At 34.6% G+C, this 21,998-nt stretch overlaps 2 protein-coding genes across 3 annotated transcripts in view; one reads left to right on the forward strand and one right to left on the reverse strand.

Annotated features, from left to right (window-relative positions):
• Positions 1–14,201, reverse strand: part of LOC124406192 (unextended protein) — a 48,991-nt gene extending 34,790 nt beyond the window's left edge. For both annotated transcript variants that reach the window (XM_046881544.1, XM_046881543.1), the window contains exon 1: positions 13,706–14,201. In XM_046881544.1, coding sequence (XP_046737500.1) covers positions 13,706–14,166 — 461 coding nt within the window. In that variant the 5' untranslated portion in view covers positions 14,167–14,201. The remainder of the gene's footprint in view (positions 1–13,705) is intronic.
• Positions 14,202–17,809: 3,608 nt separating this feature from the next.
• Positions 17,810–21,621, forward strand: LOC124406328 (lysosomal acid glucosylceramidase-like). The gene is given in 7 exon segments (XM_046881715.1): positions 17,810–17,852; positions 18,172–18,496; positions 18,577–18,839; positions 18,974–19,405; positions 19,490–19,572; positions 20,192–20,475; positions 21,507–21,621. Coding segments are annotated over 7 exon segments (1,545 nt in total).
• The last annotated feature ends 377 nt before the right edge of the window (positions 21,622–21,998 follow it).

Below are 21,998 nucleotides of genomic sequence, written 5' to 3' on the forward strand. Positions count from 1 at the left end.
TAGTTCCTCAGATTAAGATCGTCAATTTGAAATTGCAATACGAGATACTATGTTGTATAAAACTCAAAATAAGTAATTGGGAACAAAAAAAAAAAAAAACAACAGCAACAACAACAACAACAACAATAATTTAGTTCCTCAGATTAAGATCGTCAATTTGAAATTCGCATACAAGATACTATATTATATAAAGCTCGAAATCAGTAATTAGGAACAAAACAACAAAACAACAACAACAACAATAATAATAAACAAATTTGTTAATCTTAAAACGTAAGCGTTTCACATGTTTTCTTCTTCCTCGGAAAGAAACAAAAAAAAAAAGTAAATAAAACGGAAAGTAAAATAAATACTACAGAGCTGGATTACGTTTGTATTCGTTCATTCGTTCATTCATTCATTCATTCATTCATTCATTCATTCATTCATTCATTCATTCATTCATTCATTCGTTCGTTCATTCATTCGATGACGTACTGTTGAGTCTGGAAATTTTTTTTAATCCGCGCCTAAACGATATACCATCAAAATCTAGTTGTCAAACATACGATCAGCATCAATTCTTGCAAACACTTAGCACGCTGTTGCAAAATTAACGTTCGCATAGAGCTACAGGCAGCAGTAGCACCAGTAGCAGAAAAATAGGATAGATATGAGGCGTTACATTACGTCACGTGTACACGTATGTATATCTGTGACTCACTTTCGTGACGTAGAAGAGTGAAGATTATATATATATAGGCCATCCCTCTTACGGTTCTACGTATATTGCACAGGTTGGCAGAATTTTTTTTTTTTCTCTTTTAGTGTCCGTATTTTTTATTTTTATTTTTTTTTTGTTTCGAGTTTATATTTAAATAGATAAATTTTTATTCGGACGACAAACTTCCAAGACTTATCATTGTTATCAATCAATGTAAAAAGGACAAAAGCAAACTACTTTTGTATATACACGTAACAAATGAATATTTTGGTTATTTATTGATGTATATATATATATATATAGAATCAAAATTTATTCAAATTTAAATATATAAATCGGTAAGGAAAATAATTTTTTTTCTCTCTTGATCTGTGATTGATTATAATTTTTTTTAACAAAAGTGATTAAAAAAAAAAAAAAAAAAAAAAAAAAAAAAAAAAAAAAATAAGAAGAATAAAGAAGCAATTATCACAGCACGATGGATAGTTTCTGGTTTGTACCTTTGTACAAAAGTTGTTATATATACACACTGCATAATCTGATTAATAATAATAATAATAATAGTACAAGGTGCTGACATCGCTGAGCAAGATATTTATATATATATATATAAAACAGTTGAGTATGAATACGCAGACACAAACTCATTTCAATTAAATGTATCGGATTACTCGCGAGCACCATGAAATGTTCGAAACTCCTCTCTGCGGAATGCTTACCGAGAAATTTAATCCCGAAATGACATTTAGTTTACAATTAGCCGATTGGAATATGGAGATAGCGAAAGTGAAGAAACAATAACACGTGTGTGTATGTATATGTATAAAATAACATGATATAATACATTATATATAATATATGATGGATTCGTATCAACGCTCGCAGCATCACTAAACCTTTCGTATTATGCACTCACAGTGAATGATGATGATTATGATGATGATGATGACAGCATCGTTTCAGGCACAGACGAAGGGGATTTTATTATTCGGATACCAAGAATGAAACAACGATACTCGAATTGCCAATGAGATGCGAGGAATGCTTTCCACGTCGCTGTTGGTTCATGTAGTATCAATGATTGTATGTCGTACTGCTGCTTTATCAATGGTAGAAGTAAGGAAAAGTGTCTCATATGGGTTTTCAAACGTAAAAAATGGTCCCGAAAAACAAGAAATCATGGTTCAACAAGTCAACGCCAGAATGGCGCTGATAAGCAATAAGGGAACCATAAAGGAACCATAAGGGTACCAATCTGATTGGCGTTTTGTGAAACTTTTGTTGCAGCAACGGCATCTTAATTTACCCCTTTATGGTCGACATACTGCTTCATTGCATGTGGTTGAAGTAATTAGCGTTACTGTAACGACGAATGTTAAGGAAATATCGTTACTTCGCGCCTTTAGAATTGTCTGGAATTTAGTAAACCATACTGAAGATCAAGGCCCAAAAGTGACCAAACAAACAAAATCTTATATGTAATGTATACCGCGTGGGAAAAGACTTGTGGAACAAAAATTTTCACGCATGAATCTCAATTGCAACGAAAAAAGTGATTCGTGATTCGTGAACAAAATCTGAGAAAATGACTCCGTTAAAAAAATTTACTAATACTAAGCCCAACATATATCTACCAACACTTTTCAAAAGCAGACTACTTAGAAAAAAAAAAAAGTCATTTGAAATTTGAAATATAACGAATCTCTTCCTAATGGTTCTCGTGACATTCATTGTGTACGAAGTAACGCGTGTTCGATAGAGAACCAATTTTCGTCGGCAAGTCATAGTGAGCCTTATACAGCGCAGGCGCATGCACGCGTACAAAATTCAACATAACCTCAACTACAACTTTGATTAACACATATATATATAAACAAACATGTTGGGTCACGTAACATAAAGCTGATGTTAGTAACGTTAACGTAACGATGTAGTACCAGAGTAAGAAATCATTATTGAACAATTTGAGAATGACTTTCGAGGAGTTGTGGTTTTTTACAATAAGAGTATATTTAGTTTGTTTATTCCAGAATGCCACCTATTTTAAAAAACGTTTTTACGATTTTAGAGTAGTTTTATTCGATTTAACAGTTTTTTTTTTTTTGTAATTGTATGATCTTGATATGTCAGAGGATCAAAGTTTATGTTCAAATTGTTTTTATGTTTCGTTAATTTTTTTATATAAATTAACAAATTCTGAAAAATAGCACTTTTTTTTTTTTTTAGAAAAAATGTATTATTGAAGATAGTTTCAAGAGTATTCTTACGATTTTTGATAGGCGAGGGTTTTTCTGGTCGTTGATTACGAATACGTTTTCTGATTTGCAAAATTCGAAAATGGCGGAAACAATATGGCGGCTGTAAACTTCAAATGACCCATTTTATGACCGCAAAACGATTGCAATTGATTTGAAAGTATGGAAAAGATCTTGGGTTTTATGATTTGCGAAGGTCAAACGACTTTTTGCGTTTTGGTCCACCATATTGGTTCCGCCGTTTTCAATTTTCAAATTTTGAGTGCAGATTCGTAATCAGCGACCCCAAAAACCCTCGAGTACAAAATTTCAAGTCGATAGTAAGTAAGAAAAAATGTGTGCCGCTAACGGTTAAGGGTTGCAAGAATCGTGGTGGGACCTGCAAAGTTAAAAGTATTCGCATTTGTACTAGACGTGAATTGAAGAATTCAGTCAACCTTTGACGCGTAGCATCGTAATTTACCTCGGAATCTTTAAAAAAATTTTGGCATCAACCACCTCAACTGGTGGAACTTTTTTTATTGTAAATTATCTTATTAAATCCTTAGATTATGATGACGTTAACGTGACTCGTTTCTTCGATTTCGTATCATTGCACGTTGCAACGTGCTTCTGTTACTCTGCATCTATTCTACTCCAAAGAGATATTCACAAACGATTCCAACGATTTCAAACAATTTCAAGTGATTCTAAGAGATTTTAAATTGACTGCTTTCCAAAGAAGTTAACAATAATTTCAGCAATTGAATATCCTCTCGTTCTACTTTTTTTTCCTACATGCAATTTCGAAATGATTACGATAACTAGCAATGGAAGCATTTTATCAATGAAACCCCGAATGAAACGTTGTCGCGCACAACAAACATTAGATATGGTTTTACATATAAGTGATACCTGTGTGTAAGTATTTATGCACGACTGTGTATAAGGCACGCACACCTAGTCTACTTGTAACTGGGCCGAATCAAGTTTCACCGACCAAGATCATTCTTGGTCTTGAACGTATAAGGTAGCTGAAATTCCGATGAAGTTCAAGTTCGTAACGTCGATGTATAATATAATAACGATGCAGGCATTTTCATGGGGGAGAGAATGGTGGTTTCGCAAGTTCAGGATCGTCTCTCGAATTCATTAAGACGTGATAGACAAAAACATACAAAATACTTTACGTTCTTATAGTTTGAAAATTAAACCCCTTGGGAACCATTAAAAACATGACAAAATTGGGAAATAGCGTTTTTTTTTTTGGGGGGGAGGGGGGGGGGGAGGGCTGTTTCGTTATATTAACGTTTCTAACTTGATCCTCGTTAGTTTTCGATTTTGGATGATATAACAATTTTTTTTTTTTTTTTTGTTTATATGGAAAATATGGAATAATGGAAAATATATATTCATACTTTGAAAAAACTTAAAAGTACTTCAGTAAGTCGATGAAATAAGATTGCAAAATTGTGATTCCTCCCAATATTTTGGTCGACAACTTCACATCGTAGCCATAAAAAAAAAATACGCGGTTTATAACGTGAAGACAACGACAGTTAAAAAAAAAAAAAAAAACTGTACTGCACAACTTTTTCGAATCGTAAGAATTACAGTAAACAGTCACAATCCAATTTAAAAATTGTGAAACGGTGATTTGTTTTAAGTCGATGTTTCTTTAGTTTTGTTTTTATTCATTTATTTTTTTTTTTTTCACAAAAGATGTTCGTAAATAATAGAAATTCAATTCAATTCAATTCAATTAAAAAAAAAAAAAAAAAAAAAAAAGAACTTGGTTAAAAACTTTAGACAGATTCTATTGTTCGACTTGACGGTTACCGACCGATGACGTCACGCCGCGTTGCATGTGCAATTTTGTTTACGTCACACATTTCATTTTATTTCACTCTCTTACCCTCAATTCTGTTTTTGGACCTCCCCTACGGTAAACACTGAAACACTCGACAAGGTCTGCACGTTTAGACGAACGTGTTGCGTTACTCCGACGGTACAAGTAAGAGCTGCACTTGCAGTTACATCGAAAATAGCAGACGTCGCATACCGCGTCCACCTCTACTAGCTCAACGAAATGCTACTTATACTAGGTCAAGATGCACCGCGTGTGCATTATTATTTTTATTTCCTTCATGCCTTCCGGTCGAGTGTTTCCTTTTCCGTATCTTTTTTCATCCTCGAATCATCAATATCATTATCATAATGGTTATGACGAATTGCAAAAAATTCCTCCGCACAACTCATAAGTCTCTTCTCTTTTTCTATACCTACTCGTGTTGTGCGAATTGTTAACAACAGAATTTTCGGTCGTCTGCTACAGTTTGAACTGCATTCGCTAAAATCCAAGAGCAATTGTTTGCCAGGGCGACCAACTGTCATGAACGTAACCTAAAAAATTTCAACAGCGTTGCTGAGAGTTGTGATCAACACTGACAACTATCGAAAGTTTTGAGGTTATATACACCGAAACTTATGACGTTTGGTCGACCTGGTGAACAATGCTCTCGGATTTTAGCGCATGCGCATTCAACCGTAGCAGAAGATGAATTCCGTCGTTAGCAATTCACACTGTGGTGTGAGCATACATGGTGTGCCTAGAACTCCTACGACACGCTCCTTTCTTCGAGGTTAAAGCCTTCAAGTGAGACGTGTACCAACTGTCTAAAGAAATTCCTATATTGTTAGGGAATTATTTTTCTTGCGAACGCTACCCTGCTCGGTAATACCGTCATGTATAGTCGTGGTCTGAGTTATTTAAAGACCCGCTAATTTTTTCCCCGCGCAGATTCAACCTCACAAAAATTAATCACCACCGATCTAGGGTATTTTGGCGCCGTTGGTACACATCTTAGATTCGTTTATAACTCCAGAACTACTGAACCGATTTAGATTATTTTTTTTTCTGTCGATAGCTGCGACGTCTGGCAAAGTGTTAGCCTCTATTTCGTTACTAATAGATCGATACTTTTGAAGATACAACGGTATTTGTACACCAAACCGGAACGGGATCAATCACTCGTACAATCTCTGACTAAGCTTCTATAGATTTTAAAATAAAGTAACACTCAAGAATTTTCAAGGCCTCGATTAGCTGTGCAAAAAATATTCCCGAGAGCATATTACTGTGTCTAATAATTTTTACACAAAATTTGTTCGAAGATATTCACCGACGGTGATCCGGCGACTGCTAAACGGGTATGATATGAAGTATGGAAGATACTTGTATGATGTATGATTATATGTGGCCGTGATGTAACTGGACATCGCACTCCTTTCATGCGTTATTCAAACGCCGCAACAGAAGATGCAAAACGGTATGAGCTGATGGGTTATTGACGACGATAAGTACATTGAGACATTGCATAACAGTACTTTCTTCGCCTTCTACAAGTCGTTGGTACCCGCTAGTCGTCGTCGTCATGTTCAAGGCTCTAGAGTCTAAGACTCTAGAGTGAGTCTAGCCATGTGACTTCTGACTTCTGAGGATATAGTGAAAGAACAATGACCGCAAGCTGCACGAGTCTTAAGCCTTTTCGAATTCTTTCACGACTCGTCCGATCTTGGAGAGATTTTTTAGCCGATCTATGACCTCCACGATGCTACGAGCCAAGTGCGGAATCGATTTTTTATCGATCTAAAAATTTTGTACATTCGATTTTTTGGATGATTAATTGCTTGGAACCCAAAATAGTATGCAAGTCGGGGGTTAAGAAGAGAGAAAATACTATTTTGAAAATCTCTAATGTTATTATTGTATTATGGAAATGGCATAACCTGACGATAAGGTGTATTTAAACTATTTGAGAAAAGTTTTTTATAACTATAGAAGATTAGTGATAATTAAATTCAAACGCCAGAATTCGATGATTTGAATCGTTGTTTTTATTTATTGTTTTTTTAATTTCTCGAATTGTTAGTATCTGAGTTTGTTTAGTTCGTTTTTACCATTATCGACGAGAATATAATTGATCAAGATTGTTTAAACGGTTTTTTTCCTTCTCCTAACTTGTTAATCAACAACGATAAACGATATGGTTAAAAATTTCAGAGCACAAATTCGATAACATTTCTGCCGCTGATTTAGAGCTAATTATTATCTAGAAAATGTGGAAGATATTGAAACGAGGAAAAAGCAACAAACCATATCACAGCTCAGAATATTATTTATGGATACACGAAAATACCGTTCGGTATTCGGCGAAAAGAATTCAACATACAAACAATCGACGCGTGTGTAAATCCTGCACGTGGATTCCTTCTACAATCGAGAAGGAAATAAAATTCCAAATTTTTTTTACATATTTTGAAAAGACAATTTTATTTTTTTATTTTTTTTGCAGCCACGCTTAGCTCTGCACGAGAATATAAAAACAAAGAAATATTTAAAGACTCATTTTTTGTATTCAAAGTCAATTTCAACGAATCAAAATATCAATTTTTCTAAAAACGATTAAAAATCGTAAAAATCATTAAAAAAAAAAAAAAAAAAAAAAAAAAACAATTTTTCAAGTAAAACTTTGGGCGAAAATAAGAATCTCTGAAACCGTAGCCACTTCGAAGTCCGTGAAAAATTTCAAAATACTCGGTTTTTTCCCCACCAACGTTTTGTTAGATTAAAGTTACTCACTTAAGCCTCGTGATTTTGTGACAAACAAAAAAAAAAAAAAAAAAAAAAAAAAAAAACAATTTTTCAAGTAAAACTTTGGGCGAAAATAAGAATCTCTGAAACCGTAGCCACTTCGAAGTCCGTGAAAAATTTCAAAATACTCGGTTTTTTCCCCACCAACGTTTCGTTAGATTAAAGTTACTCACTTAAGCCTCGTGATTTTGTGACAAACAAGAAAAAAAAAAAAAAAAAAAAAAAAAAAAAACACCCATGAATAATCGTAATCACTGAATCATGCATCGAAAGAAAGAAGGAAAGGAAAATGTTTTTCTGGAACAGAAACAACGAGACTAAAATCCATTTCTTACATACACTCACACACTTCTATATATATACGTGTATAAACTGTTTTTATGTAGACACAACCGAATTATATTATAAACGATTTTCGTTCTTTCATGAATTGACTGTGCATATATGTATATATACATGTATACCGGGTGTCCCAAACCACCCGTCAACCCTGATCTAAAATCTGAAGAACTGATTTTTTCAAAAATTCGAAAACCCAGTATGGCTATAATATCGAGCTAATACCCTACTGAATGATTAAATATTGACGACTTCCGGTCCGACCGGATCTGCGTTTTGTTAGCCGAAAGTCCACTTTTTTAAATACAACATGCATATTTTTACGACAGTTTCGGATTCGACGTAAAAAATTATGCATCTTTTGCTTGAAACATTCTTTCCCAAAACCTCATTCTTAACCCCTGAATGATATTTAAAATTTAACTTACGATCGTTCCACACAAAAGCTCTTTTAACCTTAAGAAATCGGATTGAAAAAGAAACTACAGAATTTTTTCTGACAATTCTCAATCACTTCGTAACAGCCATACTCAGTTTTTAAAATATCGAAAAAAAAAAAAAAAAACAGTTCTCTAGATTTTTTAAACAGTGGACGAGTGTTATACTGAGACACCCGGTATATATATATATGAATATATATATATATATAAATCTATCATATGTGTATATGAATCAGACGTATAAATATACACGGAGGCATGCATATATATATATATACACATATGTACGTACATATATTTATAAAAAAACACAAACGAACGGAAACAATGAAACTTTGTGAATTGAATAAATACACTGTAACACACGTGTGTGTGTGTGTGTGTGTGAGTATCGATGCCTCATGACTATCAGTGCGTAAATGTGGTATATATATATATATACTTATGTGTAGGTGCTGTAAAGAAACCTTGTGTGTGTGTGTGTGTGTGAGAGAGAGAGAGAGAGAAAGAGGGAGAGAGATATATAGATATAGGTCACACATCTATTTTTACACAGTGACGTGAAGAGTCACAGTCTGACGAATGTTTGGACAATTTGCTTTTTTCTTTTCGTTTCCCAATTTAATTTTATTTTATATTAATAGCGAAAATTGTTGGTTAATTTTTTATAACAACAAGTATGTACTTTTATTAAGGAATAAATTATATTAAATTATGTATATAAAATTGTTTTTATTATAATTATTATTATTATTATTATTATTATTATTATTACACTGGTTACACAGCTGCGAGAATTTTTTACAGTGTATTATGTGATCTGTGTAACTTTTTTTTTTTGTTTTTTTTTTTCGGTTTTATACAGTCAGTACAGAATCGGCGAAAAATGGCACGCGAACGATTTTCAACTGTATTACGTGCGGACAAATTTTCAAGTTTTATTTTTATTTACTACCAAGAAAAATTTTGACGTCGAAATTTCAACGTTTTTAATATTAATTTTCTCGACTTATTACACGTCGATGAAACTCGCTAGCTCGAATTTTCTTATCCACGTGATATTCACCACGGTGTAAAGCAAATTTTGGATTATTCATAAACTTATTCTAAAAGTGTGAAATATTTATTAAAAATCGTTACAAACGCAACGGCTCAACAATCACGATTTTTCAAAAAAAAAAAAAAAAAAAAAACTAGTCATTCATCGACTTTTCTCGGTATCCAGATTGCGTGTCGCAATTCTGTCTCTGCTCGCTAGTACATAAATGTTGATGTACTTGATAACGCACGCTTCAGTTGGTACTTGTTTTGTACTTTTATGTCCCACGCAGATAATTGAATAATTGTCAGCAGCGCGTGTGAACAACAACGTAAATAACGGCGATGCTTAATTACTGCACGAAATAAATTTTGGCTTCATCACATATATATATATGTTCCCGGGGGGGGGGAGTGACACGACGATTGCAAAATTTTACGATTATTTACATTTTATAGAGTGATTACGAGAGATTGCTAGAAAAATAAATTTTACTTAATTAGATTAGTTTTTTTTTCATGATTTCTGAAATTTCATATAATTTCTGTGATCTTAAATCATTTCCTTATTACTATCGATCATTATACAAATGTAGAATTTTGTTTTGAGGGGTTATATACAGTTAAAATCTTCAAAAAAAGGATTTTTTTTATTTTTTCGTTATGTATGTACGTATGTATTTAAATACACGTGACACGGAAAACTTTTTGGTGAACAAGATTTCTCGGCAACGAATTTTAACCGATTAGTCCCAAATTTTAACACAAGCTTTTTGTAAGTATATTTTTTAGTAATTAATCGAAGAATTTTTACTCATCGATAAATATTTTTCATTTTATAAACAATTTAAAGCCTAAATTTTTGTAAAAAATTGACTTGCTTTTTTTTTTTTTTTTTTTTTGGAGAAGCCGCTATTTTGTCAAAAATTGTTATTTTCCTCATTACAAGATCGTACATTATACTAACAAAATATTTATCTTTTTTTCATTTTGTATTACTCAGTCCGGCAGCTTTAAAAATAATTATTTTTACAAATGAAAAATGTTGAAATACAGTTAAAAGTTACCATAATATGTCTACAAATTTTTACTTCAATAAATTAAAATGTCTTCTTAAGAAATATTCTTAAAAAAATCCATTTTCTTCTGATTTCAACGTGATTTCGGAGATTAAAGTTATCGTTTTTAACGATATTGACATCATGATTACTTAAGAAAAAGATCCGTTGTGTCATCTTCGTCAGCAATCACGTGGATCTGATTTTGAGTTTCGATCACCAAGTGTATGATAGTGGAAAGGAATTTCACAGACGCACTGAGACGATCAGAGTGTCTACTGGCAGAATGTCAGGGAGTCGGTGTTTTAAATTTAGGTTAGGTAGACGGTTTGAATATTATGTACAAATATATCATACATATATCTAACCGATTTCGATATTCGAATTGTTCATTGCATTTTTGGAACTGGCGATATTTTCGTTCGAAAAACTTTGATGAATTGGATCGAATAAGAACAATATTTCTTCGATATAGAAATCGATGTTTGGACGTCGCTAATGTCGATTTATTAAAGTGCCAAAAGCGTGAGTACGAGGTTCGAATTATAATATATATTTTGCAACTTTAGAACGAGTTCAGACGAGTTGAGTTTGCAAAATGTAAGCTTGCACGTTTTGTTTTGTCATAAGTTTATTGAATTTCAGACTATCCTCAAGTTGCGATAAGACGATTTTTTTTTCTTCTTATAAAAACGCATCGTTGCATTAAAGTTGCGAAAGAACTTTGAGTTCGTAGAAGTGCGACATAAGTCGTTCAAATTTCGAAGATTTATTACGCAGTTTGTTCATATTGAATTATATATATATATATACATTCATTACAAACCACTCGAACCGAGTTTTCGAGGAAACTTGAAATATTTTCACAAAATCATCTTCCTTTTTCAGATTCAATATTGATGATTTTATTTACTTCTATCCAGAGTTTTCATTAAAAATTGAATAACGCATAAACAGCCTATAATGCTTAGTACATTTCGGATATAAAAGTTTAATTTCTGATATTTCAGTTTCTTCTGAAAATCGGTAAACTTGTCTTTGACTCATTAATTTAGTGTTAATCCTCGTGTTAATTAGTGAGACCACGGAAATGAAATTTAAGCTTCACCATAGCACTCCGTAGCTAATTTCTACTTGCTGGGCGTGACGGTCAATTAAAATAACAATTTTTATCCTTCATTTTCTGCGCCAAATATCTCTAGACGCTGCGTAGTAAGTAATTCTATTCCACAAGGTGAACGATCGAGGGGGAAACCAGAAAATCGATCCAAAGTCTTCGTCCGGCTGCATCATCAACAGCGCAGAGAATATCACTATTCGGGTAGTGATTTCGGTCGGTAAGGAAGAACTGCGTGACGCGTCGCCTTAATAAAGATGATAACGAGGAAGAATGAAAAGAAAAAAACGTGGACCGTTAATACCGGGAGTTGTACTGCGCCACAGAGAAATGAAGAAGACTTTTAGTCGAATCGGGTTAGATTATAACACGTGCATTGCAGTCATGCATTCATAGGTCGGTAAATGCAGGAACGTATACGTAATATGCATATGCGAGGAGATTGATGGATGTAGAGTTATAGTCAAAACAAGTCTAGCGCGTTCGATTTCGCAATTTAACGAGTTAAGAATATAACAGCAGACGACGAATGCACGCTACAATATCTCTATTAATGGTTATTTGTCTCATCGTTGACGTCTCTACGAGTCGGTATTTATAATCAACGACTGGATATTCCTTGCACGTAAATAAACAATGGGTGATACAATAACGTAACGAGGATTTTTTCACCATCATCATTTGAATAAACCGCCCATCCCATAGTTCGGAGGAAGTTGGGACGTGATGAATTTTTGAGGTTACCTATAATATCTGCCCAAGTCGTTTTAAAACAGGTTTTCTATATTATAGCTTACGTTATGTAATACTAAGAGACGTTTATTTACATCTTTTTTGGTATAAGCGTGGGTGAGAAAAACATCTACAGTATCAGATCCGCGTTATATAAATTCGGGAGAAACTAGTAGCCCTCTTTTGTTTTATTATATACTGCAGATTTCTCCTTGACCAACCGATGTTGTCCTGATTACATTTCTTCGAATTTGCTGTCAGTCGCGGATGTTAAGTGGAAATTGAGTTTCCTTCCCCCACATGAGCTGCTAATGATCATCATGGCTAGTCTCTGATCGTAATTATAGCTTTATCTCAAGAAGATATACAAAGTTTATAATGAATCATCGTAAAATACGAAGAAAGCAAGTCGAGAAGAAAGTCAATTTAGTATTGTCGTGTTACATCGAAACGAAAAATGAAAAAGAATCAAATATTTCAAAACTCTAAACTAAAGTGAAATAAGTTAAATTTCATTGAAACAAGGCCGGAAAGACAAACTTTATTGCACATCATTGAATGAAAAAAACGTTCGATTAACCCAATTTTTAAATATTCGTTACAGATCATTTTGTCCAGTAACAATTTATCCAGAAACTGTCTGCTAAGAATGAATTTCTTGATCGATTTAGTATGCAAAATAATTATTGTAGGTTGGCTGTTGATAAACTTGTGTGTGTATTTGATTAGAAAAGGTTATCAATATAATTGAAGATACATTTCAAGCAATTTGCAGAGAATCCACTCGCAGATCATGAACATATATATGTACAGTTTGTACACCTACGATTTTTGCATCCAAACAATGAAATTCCAGCTAAGCAAAATTTCTAAAGTGATAAACAAATGAAATTATCTCGATTGAATTCATCTGAATAAAATTCTGTCCAACGTTCTAAACCTCGATATTGTCACGTTTTGCGATGTATTCTTGAACGTAATTCATGGCGGTTCGATTCCGAACCGAACAAACAATCGACGATCGCAGAAAAAACCGACTCACGTCGTCGGTTTAAAACTGTTTCAAAACTGCCAACGTAACAGTTTAATTACAGCCGCGCACTCGCAGCGGCACAAACTACTGATAAGTGTCTATAATCGCTCGTTGGATGAATATTCGTCAGAAATAGAGCGGTTGCAGCTGACCAGAGATATGAAACAAATGAGAGCGTATAACGTGACATTAACGAACCAAACGTCCAGCTACGCAGCGGCGGCGGTTTCTTTTTTTTTTTTTTTTCGAGAAAAATACGAAGACGAGATAAAACAAAGAAGAAAAGAAGGAGTGGAAATGCCAGATTGGCATTCGCCGATTGATGATGAATAATAATTAAAGCGTGTGTTTACTTACGATTGGTCGTATAATCTGACGGCATAATCTGCGCCCAGGTTAACCCAAACATGTTGAAGGCGTGATTTCCGTTGTAGGCAAAAATAGGCGATCGTAACCTTAAATTGTTCGGGTTGTTGATAGTCGATCTCGTAAATAGCGTGGCTTCCATCCCGGTCGATTGACACTTGACGCAGCGGGTTATTCCCATTTTGATTAACCTCACAGTAACTTTCCTTGAGTGACAACACCAGGGGCAAATCCTTGGTGATACCGGCGCCAGTAACCTCAATATAGAACTTCGGATTTGGGGCCGAAAACTCCGACGGCAACGACGATTCGTCGACTAATTTCACCGAGGTGATGCTCACCGGCTTGCCGGACACTCCGAGCGCGTTGCCACTCGCTAAGTGAAATACTCCGATAGTAATAAATAGAATAAAAGTTGTCCGAGCTCCCGAGTTGATAACATTTTGCGCCATCGTGCGAACACGGGTAACAAGCAGCAACTTCACCTCGGTAAGGATTAACGCATATACTTATAACCTTCGCTACGGATGGTGCGCCTGCGTAGCTGGCTCTTACGCATCGTCTAGAAAACATCGACCTCATCATTCTCTCTTTCTCTCTTTCTCTTTCCGCCCCTTGACGCCTGGCTACCGTCACCGCCATTGACTGGGATGCTGGGTGGTCATGAACGATCGCTGTGAGCAAATCAACGCGACGTTTAAAACTCGATGACTGAATTGAAGCGATTGATTGGTGGAATTACTAGACGCCGCTGCTTGAATGGCTGTGTTTAATTCCAGCGTCGCAGTGATTTTAAAATCTTATTCTTATCCGCCGGTATTACCTTATCGATAAGATATCTTACCGGCGGAGCTGCTTTGCTGGTAATGCTGCTCGCTCGGTGAGGTGCGAATTCATCTTGCCGATTTGTGATCATGAATTTATGCAGGTGTCAGGTGAACTTTGATGTTTCGGATAACGCTTTTTGTGACCAATTTTTTATTTTTCTAAGACATCACAGCAATAATTTCATGCGGTAAATATGTTCTACATTATTTGCTGTGATGGTAAGTACCGGTCGGTGGACGAAATTTATTTATCATTGGAATTGTTACCAAGGATGCAGTTTTTGCCAGAGATCGAAGTACAATTCCCCACAATTCCCCGTAAGACCGTAATGTTAAGGGATTTGTATTCCAAATTCAATCTTTATCTTTTTGTCATTAAGGTATAAGAATATATGTATGCATCACAAATTTAAATCAACTAACCGTCCGTATTAAACATCCAAATAGATATTGAACCTCTTTTAAACACAAAACGATTATTTTATTCCTTTCGATTCATACAGTCGTCTTTTGTCAATTGACAAACGGCTTCTTCGCATTTTTAGCGAGCAACAATGTAGATATGTTTCGTACCAAAAATGTATTTCTGAAATCCTGATAATCTGAGCATTCGGATAATCGAGGTTTTACTGTAGAATTATTTAATTTGCTATTTGGTTTCTATAAACTGTAGAGAAATGAACTTATTTGAAGCATCGGATAATTTTATTGATTAACGGTGTGTAAAGCTGAAATTTTTATTGCAGCCAATCACACAATATTCCACTTCCTCACTTATTGTCGTGACTCTCAAGGATGGCGTAGAAAATGGACGAATCCAAAACATCTGATATCATAGTATTCCGGTGTAAAGTTAATATTGTCAGTAAGAAACGAACTTACCGATTTATTTACTCCAAGCACAGGGTGACCGATTCACCAAAGATCCAAGCCTCAAGCAATCATCTGATAAACAGACACTTTCAGTTAGAAAAATATGTTCTTTCTCAGTGTAATGTGAAAATTCATTCTGTTCTATGTGACAGTGAATTGAATTATTTCATCACCTTTACAAATATTCATTTTGATGAAAAAAAATTTCATAAACCTAAGCAATCACACAAGAAGTGATAAAAATTTGAGGGAAATAAATAGTCACGACGGCTAAGAATTTTCGTGAAGAAAGATCAGCTACATTTGGATCAATTGTTACTTATCAATGATCGTAATACAGAATTTTCCAATGTTTCCGCACAGTTGATATTTACTGTTAATCAACCGAACGAAACTCAACTGAAATGGGTGAGAAATGGTTTATTGTATAAAAAAAGGTAATAGATTGCCTTGAGGAAAATAGATGAGAGAAAATAGAAAGAATAGATGAATGAAAATAGATTCGTTAATTACTCTAGGTTATCGACAAACTCAGCGATATGCACGTGAATGTAACGATCGACCATATCGCCAACCAACCCTGGCTTTTCCAGGTGGAAACCATCGGTACATCGAAATGGCCGGCCTCGAAGACCCCTCGGTAACGCGATAACCAACAGCCATCTTTTTTTTTCTTTGACAACTAGGTATAAGCCTGATAACCGATTTTTTTTTTTTGATCCAACAGTTATGGGATATCAGCCCATGTACCAACCTTATAACCATGTCCTATGCAGCCCTCATCAATGCTTACGTTCCGAACCGAATCTGGCGACGCTCCGAAAACAAGTGAAGCTCTCTTGGACTCGCGCGATTGGCAATAATTCGGGAAGCCCCGCCCTCTGGTGGTCGATCGGTACAACCGAGGTGCGACAACATCTCAACCGTTACAACCGCGGTATTGCTGAAGTCTAATTTTTGGCAATGATTTGATTAATTTAAAATTTTAACACTATAATCTTGAAATTTTTTACATTCTAACAAATTTTGAAAAAATTGAGTAAAGAAAAAAAAAAACCCCACCCTTCCTTGAGGGGTAGTGGGACGTATACGTTTCACCTATTTGGTCTCAGTTTTTTTCGTATTTCTAATATATTTTTGCAATTATTATATACACATAAACACTTTTCAGACTCTCGGGTGCCTGAGTCATTAAAATTTCATGCATAATTGAAATAATTTTTCTATTTATATAATATGTTTGTTATAAACAATTAACGTAAAAAAACTTGTTTTTATCAAAAAAAAAAATGTATATGCTTATGTCGTTTTTTTTATAATGTAGGCAGCTGAGACTCTGGAATATAGTTTTATAATATTTATCTATTTAAGAATTATCGGTAGGATAATTTAAAAAAAAAAAAAAAAAAATGGAAATTTCGGATAAGTCTGCCATTTTGAATTTCTTAATTTTGACTTCAGAATCGTAATCAGCGATTCCAAAAACCTATAATTCACCTACGATTTTTTGATTTTTTTAAGTAGAAAAATGCGCCTCTCAAAAGGTTAAAAGTTATTAGTTATTACTTGTAGCTTGTGTTAAATTCGATTAAAATTCATTTTTCAACACGAATGTTACATACACGGTGAAGGAAATTTGAAAGTGTTTGAAAATCTGAAAGTGTATGTAGTTTTGTGAAGAAATTTTGCAAAATTTTCCTGATAAATATTCGTGTCACATTTCCATTTGGGTCATGTTGCAAATTTATTGAAAATACATTACCTTGAATTATTGAGAGTACATGTGTATAGTTTGAGCATATGTTTGGAATACATTTGGTATGCCTGTCCTCAATAATTTCAGTTGGTTATTTATTCAACTTGTTAAAGTTCTCGATGCGTCTCAAAAGTGTTGAATCAGTACCAACTTCAGAATCGAGTTACAGAAACGATCGTGTAAATTGAACCACTCTCATTTCTTGATATTGAATTTGCGAATAATTAACCGTAAAACAGGTTACGAACGCAGCTTTTATAATTGATATATGACCCAGTTAGTCTAATATATTTACCAACACCAGATGGCGTCTCCAAATTTTAGGAATTTTATATTCGCCAATTTATGAATAATTCGAGCAATATTATGAAGACTTCAATAGATGCTTTGCTGTGAATGAAGAACCACTACGTGCTCTTCAAAGATCCCTACAGGCATCAGGTTTCAGTGAAAACTTATTGGTATGTAAATTTATAATATTTTTAAAACCATATAATCCAAATTGGAATGATGCACATGTAAAAAGGTAATATCTGATATTATTTAGGAACTTTGATTGTACCATCAGAAGAATAAAAAACAATATTTCAATTATTTACCTGTTGTTTAAAAAAATTTTTAGTTTTCCAAGACGAGATCATGCAAAGGTACATCCTCGTATTGATGTGGTGGATACAAGCAGGTAAATAAAATTCTAAGACTGAATCCTAAATGTCATTAATTGAAAAATCAAGTTTCTCATGACGCATGAATGGGTAGTTTATTTAAAATGCATCATCAAAATTTTCTGTATTAGAAATAATTTATTCATAACGATGAATAAAAGTATCTTCAACCATTCGTCTTTCATTGTTTAAGACAAAATTATAAAACACTATAGAAGAATCTCAGTATTTACCCAATGGTCTTGATCACTGTTACAAATTAATCACAATCAAGTGATTATCCCAATAATCTGTCAAGAAAGTGTTCACTCAAAATACGTGTATTAATAGTTCCAGCGCAGGCCTTTCCATGTGCACATCGATACTATGGAAGTAATCATACAGTGTGCGTGTGCAATTCTACTTATTGCGACAGTACGCCACCCTTCAACGTTTCGGATGATGGTTCTTACGTGCAATTCACGTCTAGTAAAGCCGGTCTAAGGTTCAGGAAGACGCGGGGTATTTTCGGTTGTGAAACTACATTAGGAAATAGTACCCGTTTATTTGTAGATACTAAAGATGTCTATCAAAGTATTCAGGGGTTCGGAGGTGCTTTCACGGACTCAACAGTACTGAACATAAAATTACTCAGCAAAGATGCACAGAAGAATTTACTCAGGTAGAAATTTTTTTGCGTCAAATAGTTTTTGTGAGAAGAAAAATAGATAAAAAAAAAAAAAAAAAACTGTGTACTTTCAGATCGTATTTCGGCCCAAACGGTAACAGGTACAACCTGGTGCGTGTTCCCATTGGTGGCACTGATTTCTCCCCCAGGAAATACAGCTACTGCGATAAGTGCGATGAACACACGTCAGAACCGAACTTTAGCCTGACAAAGGAAGACTACGAGGACAGAATTCCGTTGTTGCACAATGTTCTTGAATTGAATCCGATAGTCAGATTGTTTGCAGCAGCATGGACAGCACCACCATGGATGAAAACGAATAATGATTACGTAAATGGTATGTGTCTTTCGATTTTTGAATCGCATATCATAGTGGGCCTGTAATGTAGAATCGAGCCACTGGCAATATATTGGTGAGACTAACGTAGCACGAGAATGTTTGATTGAATCTCATAGAATTTGGATTTATAGGATCGTTAAAGGAAGAGTACTACCAGCTGTACACTGAATGCCTCTTAACGTTCCTGGAAAAGTACCGAGACCAAGGATTGGGAATTTGGGCAATCTCGACAGGAAATGAGCCGAATACCCAATTCGTAAACGTAAATCCTATCAACTCTATGTCGTGGACGCCACTCGCCATGGCCAAGTGGGTTTCCCAAAACCTTGGACCAACGTTACGCACCTCAAAGGACAATCAGACTCTGATACTCGGTCTGGACGACAATAGAAACCAATTGACCTCTTTCTATGAGGAATTCATGAGTAACGAAATGGTCGCGAATTACATAGACGGAACCGCTGTTCATGGGTATCTGGACGGGGTGACTTCCACAAGTTTGCTTGATCAAATCCATTCTAAGTTTCCCGAAAAATTCCTCATAATGACTGAAACCTCCATATGTGAGTTACAACGTGACATTTTATGTACACTCATCCATGTATGTGACGTTTATGACATATATATATACTGAATCTTCCCAACAGTAACTGTATCAACAAAATCGAAGAAACCTGTCTCTTTGGGGTCTTGGAAACGAGGGGAACGATACATGCTGGATATAATTGAAGTACGTATTTAGTAACAATACTGACGGCAGTGAGCTTGTGTTGAAAAATGCGAATTCGAATCAGGGTTACATCATTTTAATCACGAAACACAAGTATCATTCGTACACCATGCACGGTATAAGCATATACGAGAGTTTTACCATTCGTTTAACCATATACAGTCAATGAGAAGAGTTCGTCCACTGACAGAAGTTATAAATTTAACAGTTGGAATTCAAATTGTAAGTCAAAATAACTTAAATGAATGAATGAAATATTTTTTGGGATGGCAAGGGATCAACCAAGGTAACTGATATCATTTCGAAATCTCTACGAATTACTTGACATCAAGTTTTGGTAATCATGTAAAATGTTGTTAGTGTGCGGTAAGCCCCAAAATATGGTTTCAGCTTCATAAAATTCTATTGATTTCCAATTGACCATGTGATTTCCACTTTTGTCCAGTGCTTGTTGTTCCTTATACTTTGATTCTATCCAATTTGGAAATCAATGAAAATCGCCTGGTGGGATGAAAAATCAGGAATAGCATCGGAAATCAATAGAAATCACTCGGTCTAGTGGAAATTAACGGAAATCGCAAGATAATCTAGGGATTAACAGAAATTCTAAATTGTGAAGAACCTGGAACACTGGGTAACCGGTTGGGTGGATTGGAATCTCGTTCTAAACCAAGATGGAGGACCCACCTGGATTGAAAATTATTTGGATGCTTCAATTATCGTGAACCCGAGCGCAGACGAATTTTACAAACAGCCAATGTTCTACGCTATTGGCCATTTCAGCAAGTTTGTCCCGCGGGATTCTGTAAGGATAGGAGTTCTCCAATGTAATCGGTCTAATGACATCAAATCCGTGGGCTTTCGAACGCCGAATAACAAAATTGTTATTGTGATCTCCAATAAGTAAGTGAAAAATTTCGTATTATAGGGAAACAAATGAATTCGAAACTTTTAGGTGAAAATAACTTCTGCGCCTATGAATTTGATTTTGCGATTAAGGGGACTAGAGCGTCGAAACAGCCAAAAGTGCACTTTTTTCATGGATTGATTAAGTACAAATTGATGCCGGTGAACAAATTTACTTTTGCACAAAGTTTATTAATGGTTTCGAATAGTACGAAATAAATTTTCGTGATTACGTAAAGATTAGGTCATTCTTGACATATGCTTCGTTTTGCAGCGATATCTTGACTTCTGTGGGACCGATTTCATTGTCAGTCAAGTTTCGCCGGAATGCTACTAGGGCTAGTAGTTTTCGGGCCGTACTAGGAGAAAGACAATAAAATACTAGGAGAAAGACAAGAAAAAAAAAAACGATTTTCCACTCGCAATTCCCCTTAATTTTAAAAATTCAGACACTTTTGAAGTTTTGGCATAGAATTATTTTTCATATCATCATACTTTTTCATGAAATATACGTTTTCGTAGATCGTCGTTGTTTTCGAGTCTAGATCATACTCAAAAGATATAAAAAGATCAGACTAATTCGAATGTAGAACCGAATTCTACTAGGTACTCAACTTGTCTGCAATAAATGTTTTTCTTGTGAGAGAGATATGACATCTAATGGTAGTTCAAAACTAATATTTCATACTTTCTCATATTCTTATCGATCTAAATCGAATTTAAAAATTGTTGATCATCAAAATCTTGCGTAGAAATTTGTACTCTTTTATTAGAATTTATAGAGTTCCTGAGAAGTTCTATGTACTATGAAATAAAATCTTTTTTGGGTTCAAAATTGTAATTATCTTCATAAAAAATCGTACATTTTTATAATTTTTTCCAGAAACTGTTAGTCCTTAACAAAATTCTATATCAACTGTATTTTCGAATAGTTCCTACAACTTTCAACAAACTGCACTTCATTGTATTTTGACGTAGAAATTATTTTCACTAGAATGTCTTCGATTGATTGGAATTTCTTTTTTCAGGTCGACTAAAGAACATCAAGTGAATATTCATGATTCGAACAAAGGATGTATTTCTGTCCGATTAGAACCGAAATCATTTCATACTCTATTGTACAAGTAATTACTTTTTAATTAATCCATGACTACGGGTTTAAATTGTGTAAAGACTTTGAAAAACTGTCTATTCAAAATGGTGGGTAAGGGAAGGTAATTAAGTGATGAAAAAGGATTTCTGGAGCAGGATGGCCGAGGAAGAGGGTATATAGCTGGAAGGGAACTCGAAGGAAACTGCCATTCGAGGGGTCCAAAGCGTGGTGTGACTATACATTGTGTGCCTAGAACTCCAACGACAAGCCGCTTTCTTCGAGGTTAAAGCCTCCAAGTGAGATGTGTACCAACGGTCTAAAAAAATCCCTATATTCTTAGGGAATTATTTTTGTAGCGAACACTACCCTGCTCGTTCATGGTATCATGCATAGTTGTGGTCTGAGTTATTTAAAGTCCCGCTCATTG

Source organism: Diprion similis, chromosome 5 (genome assembly GCF_021155765.1).
Source record: "Diprion similis isolate iyDipSimi1 chromosome 5, iyDipSimi1.1, whole genome shotgun sequence".
NCBI lineage: Eukaryota > Metazoa > Arthropoda > Insecta > Hymenoptera > Diprionidae > Diprion > Diprion similis.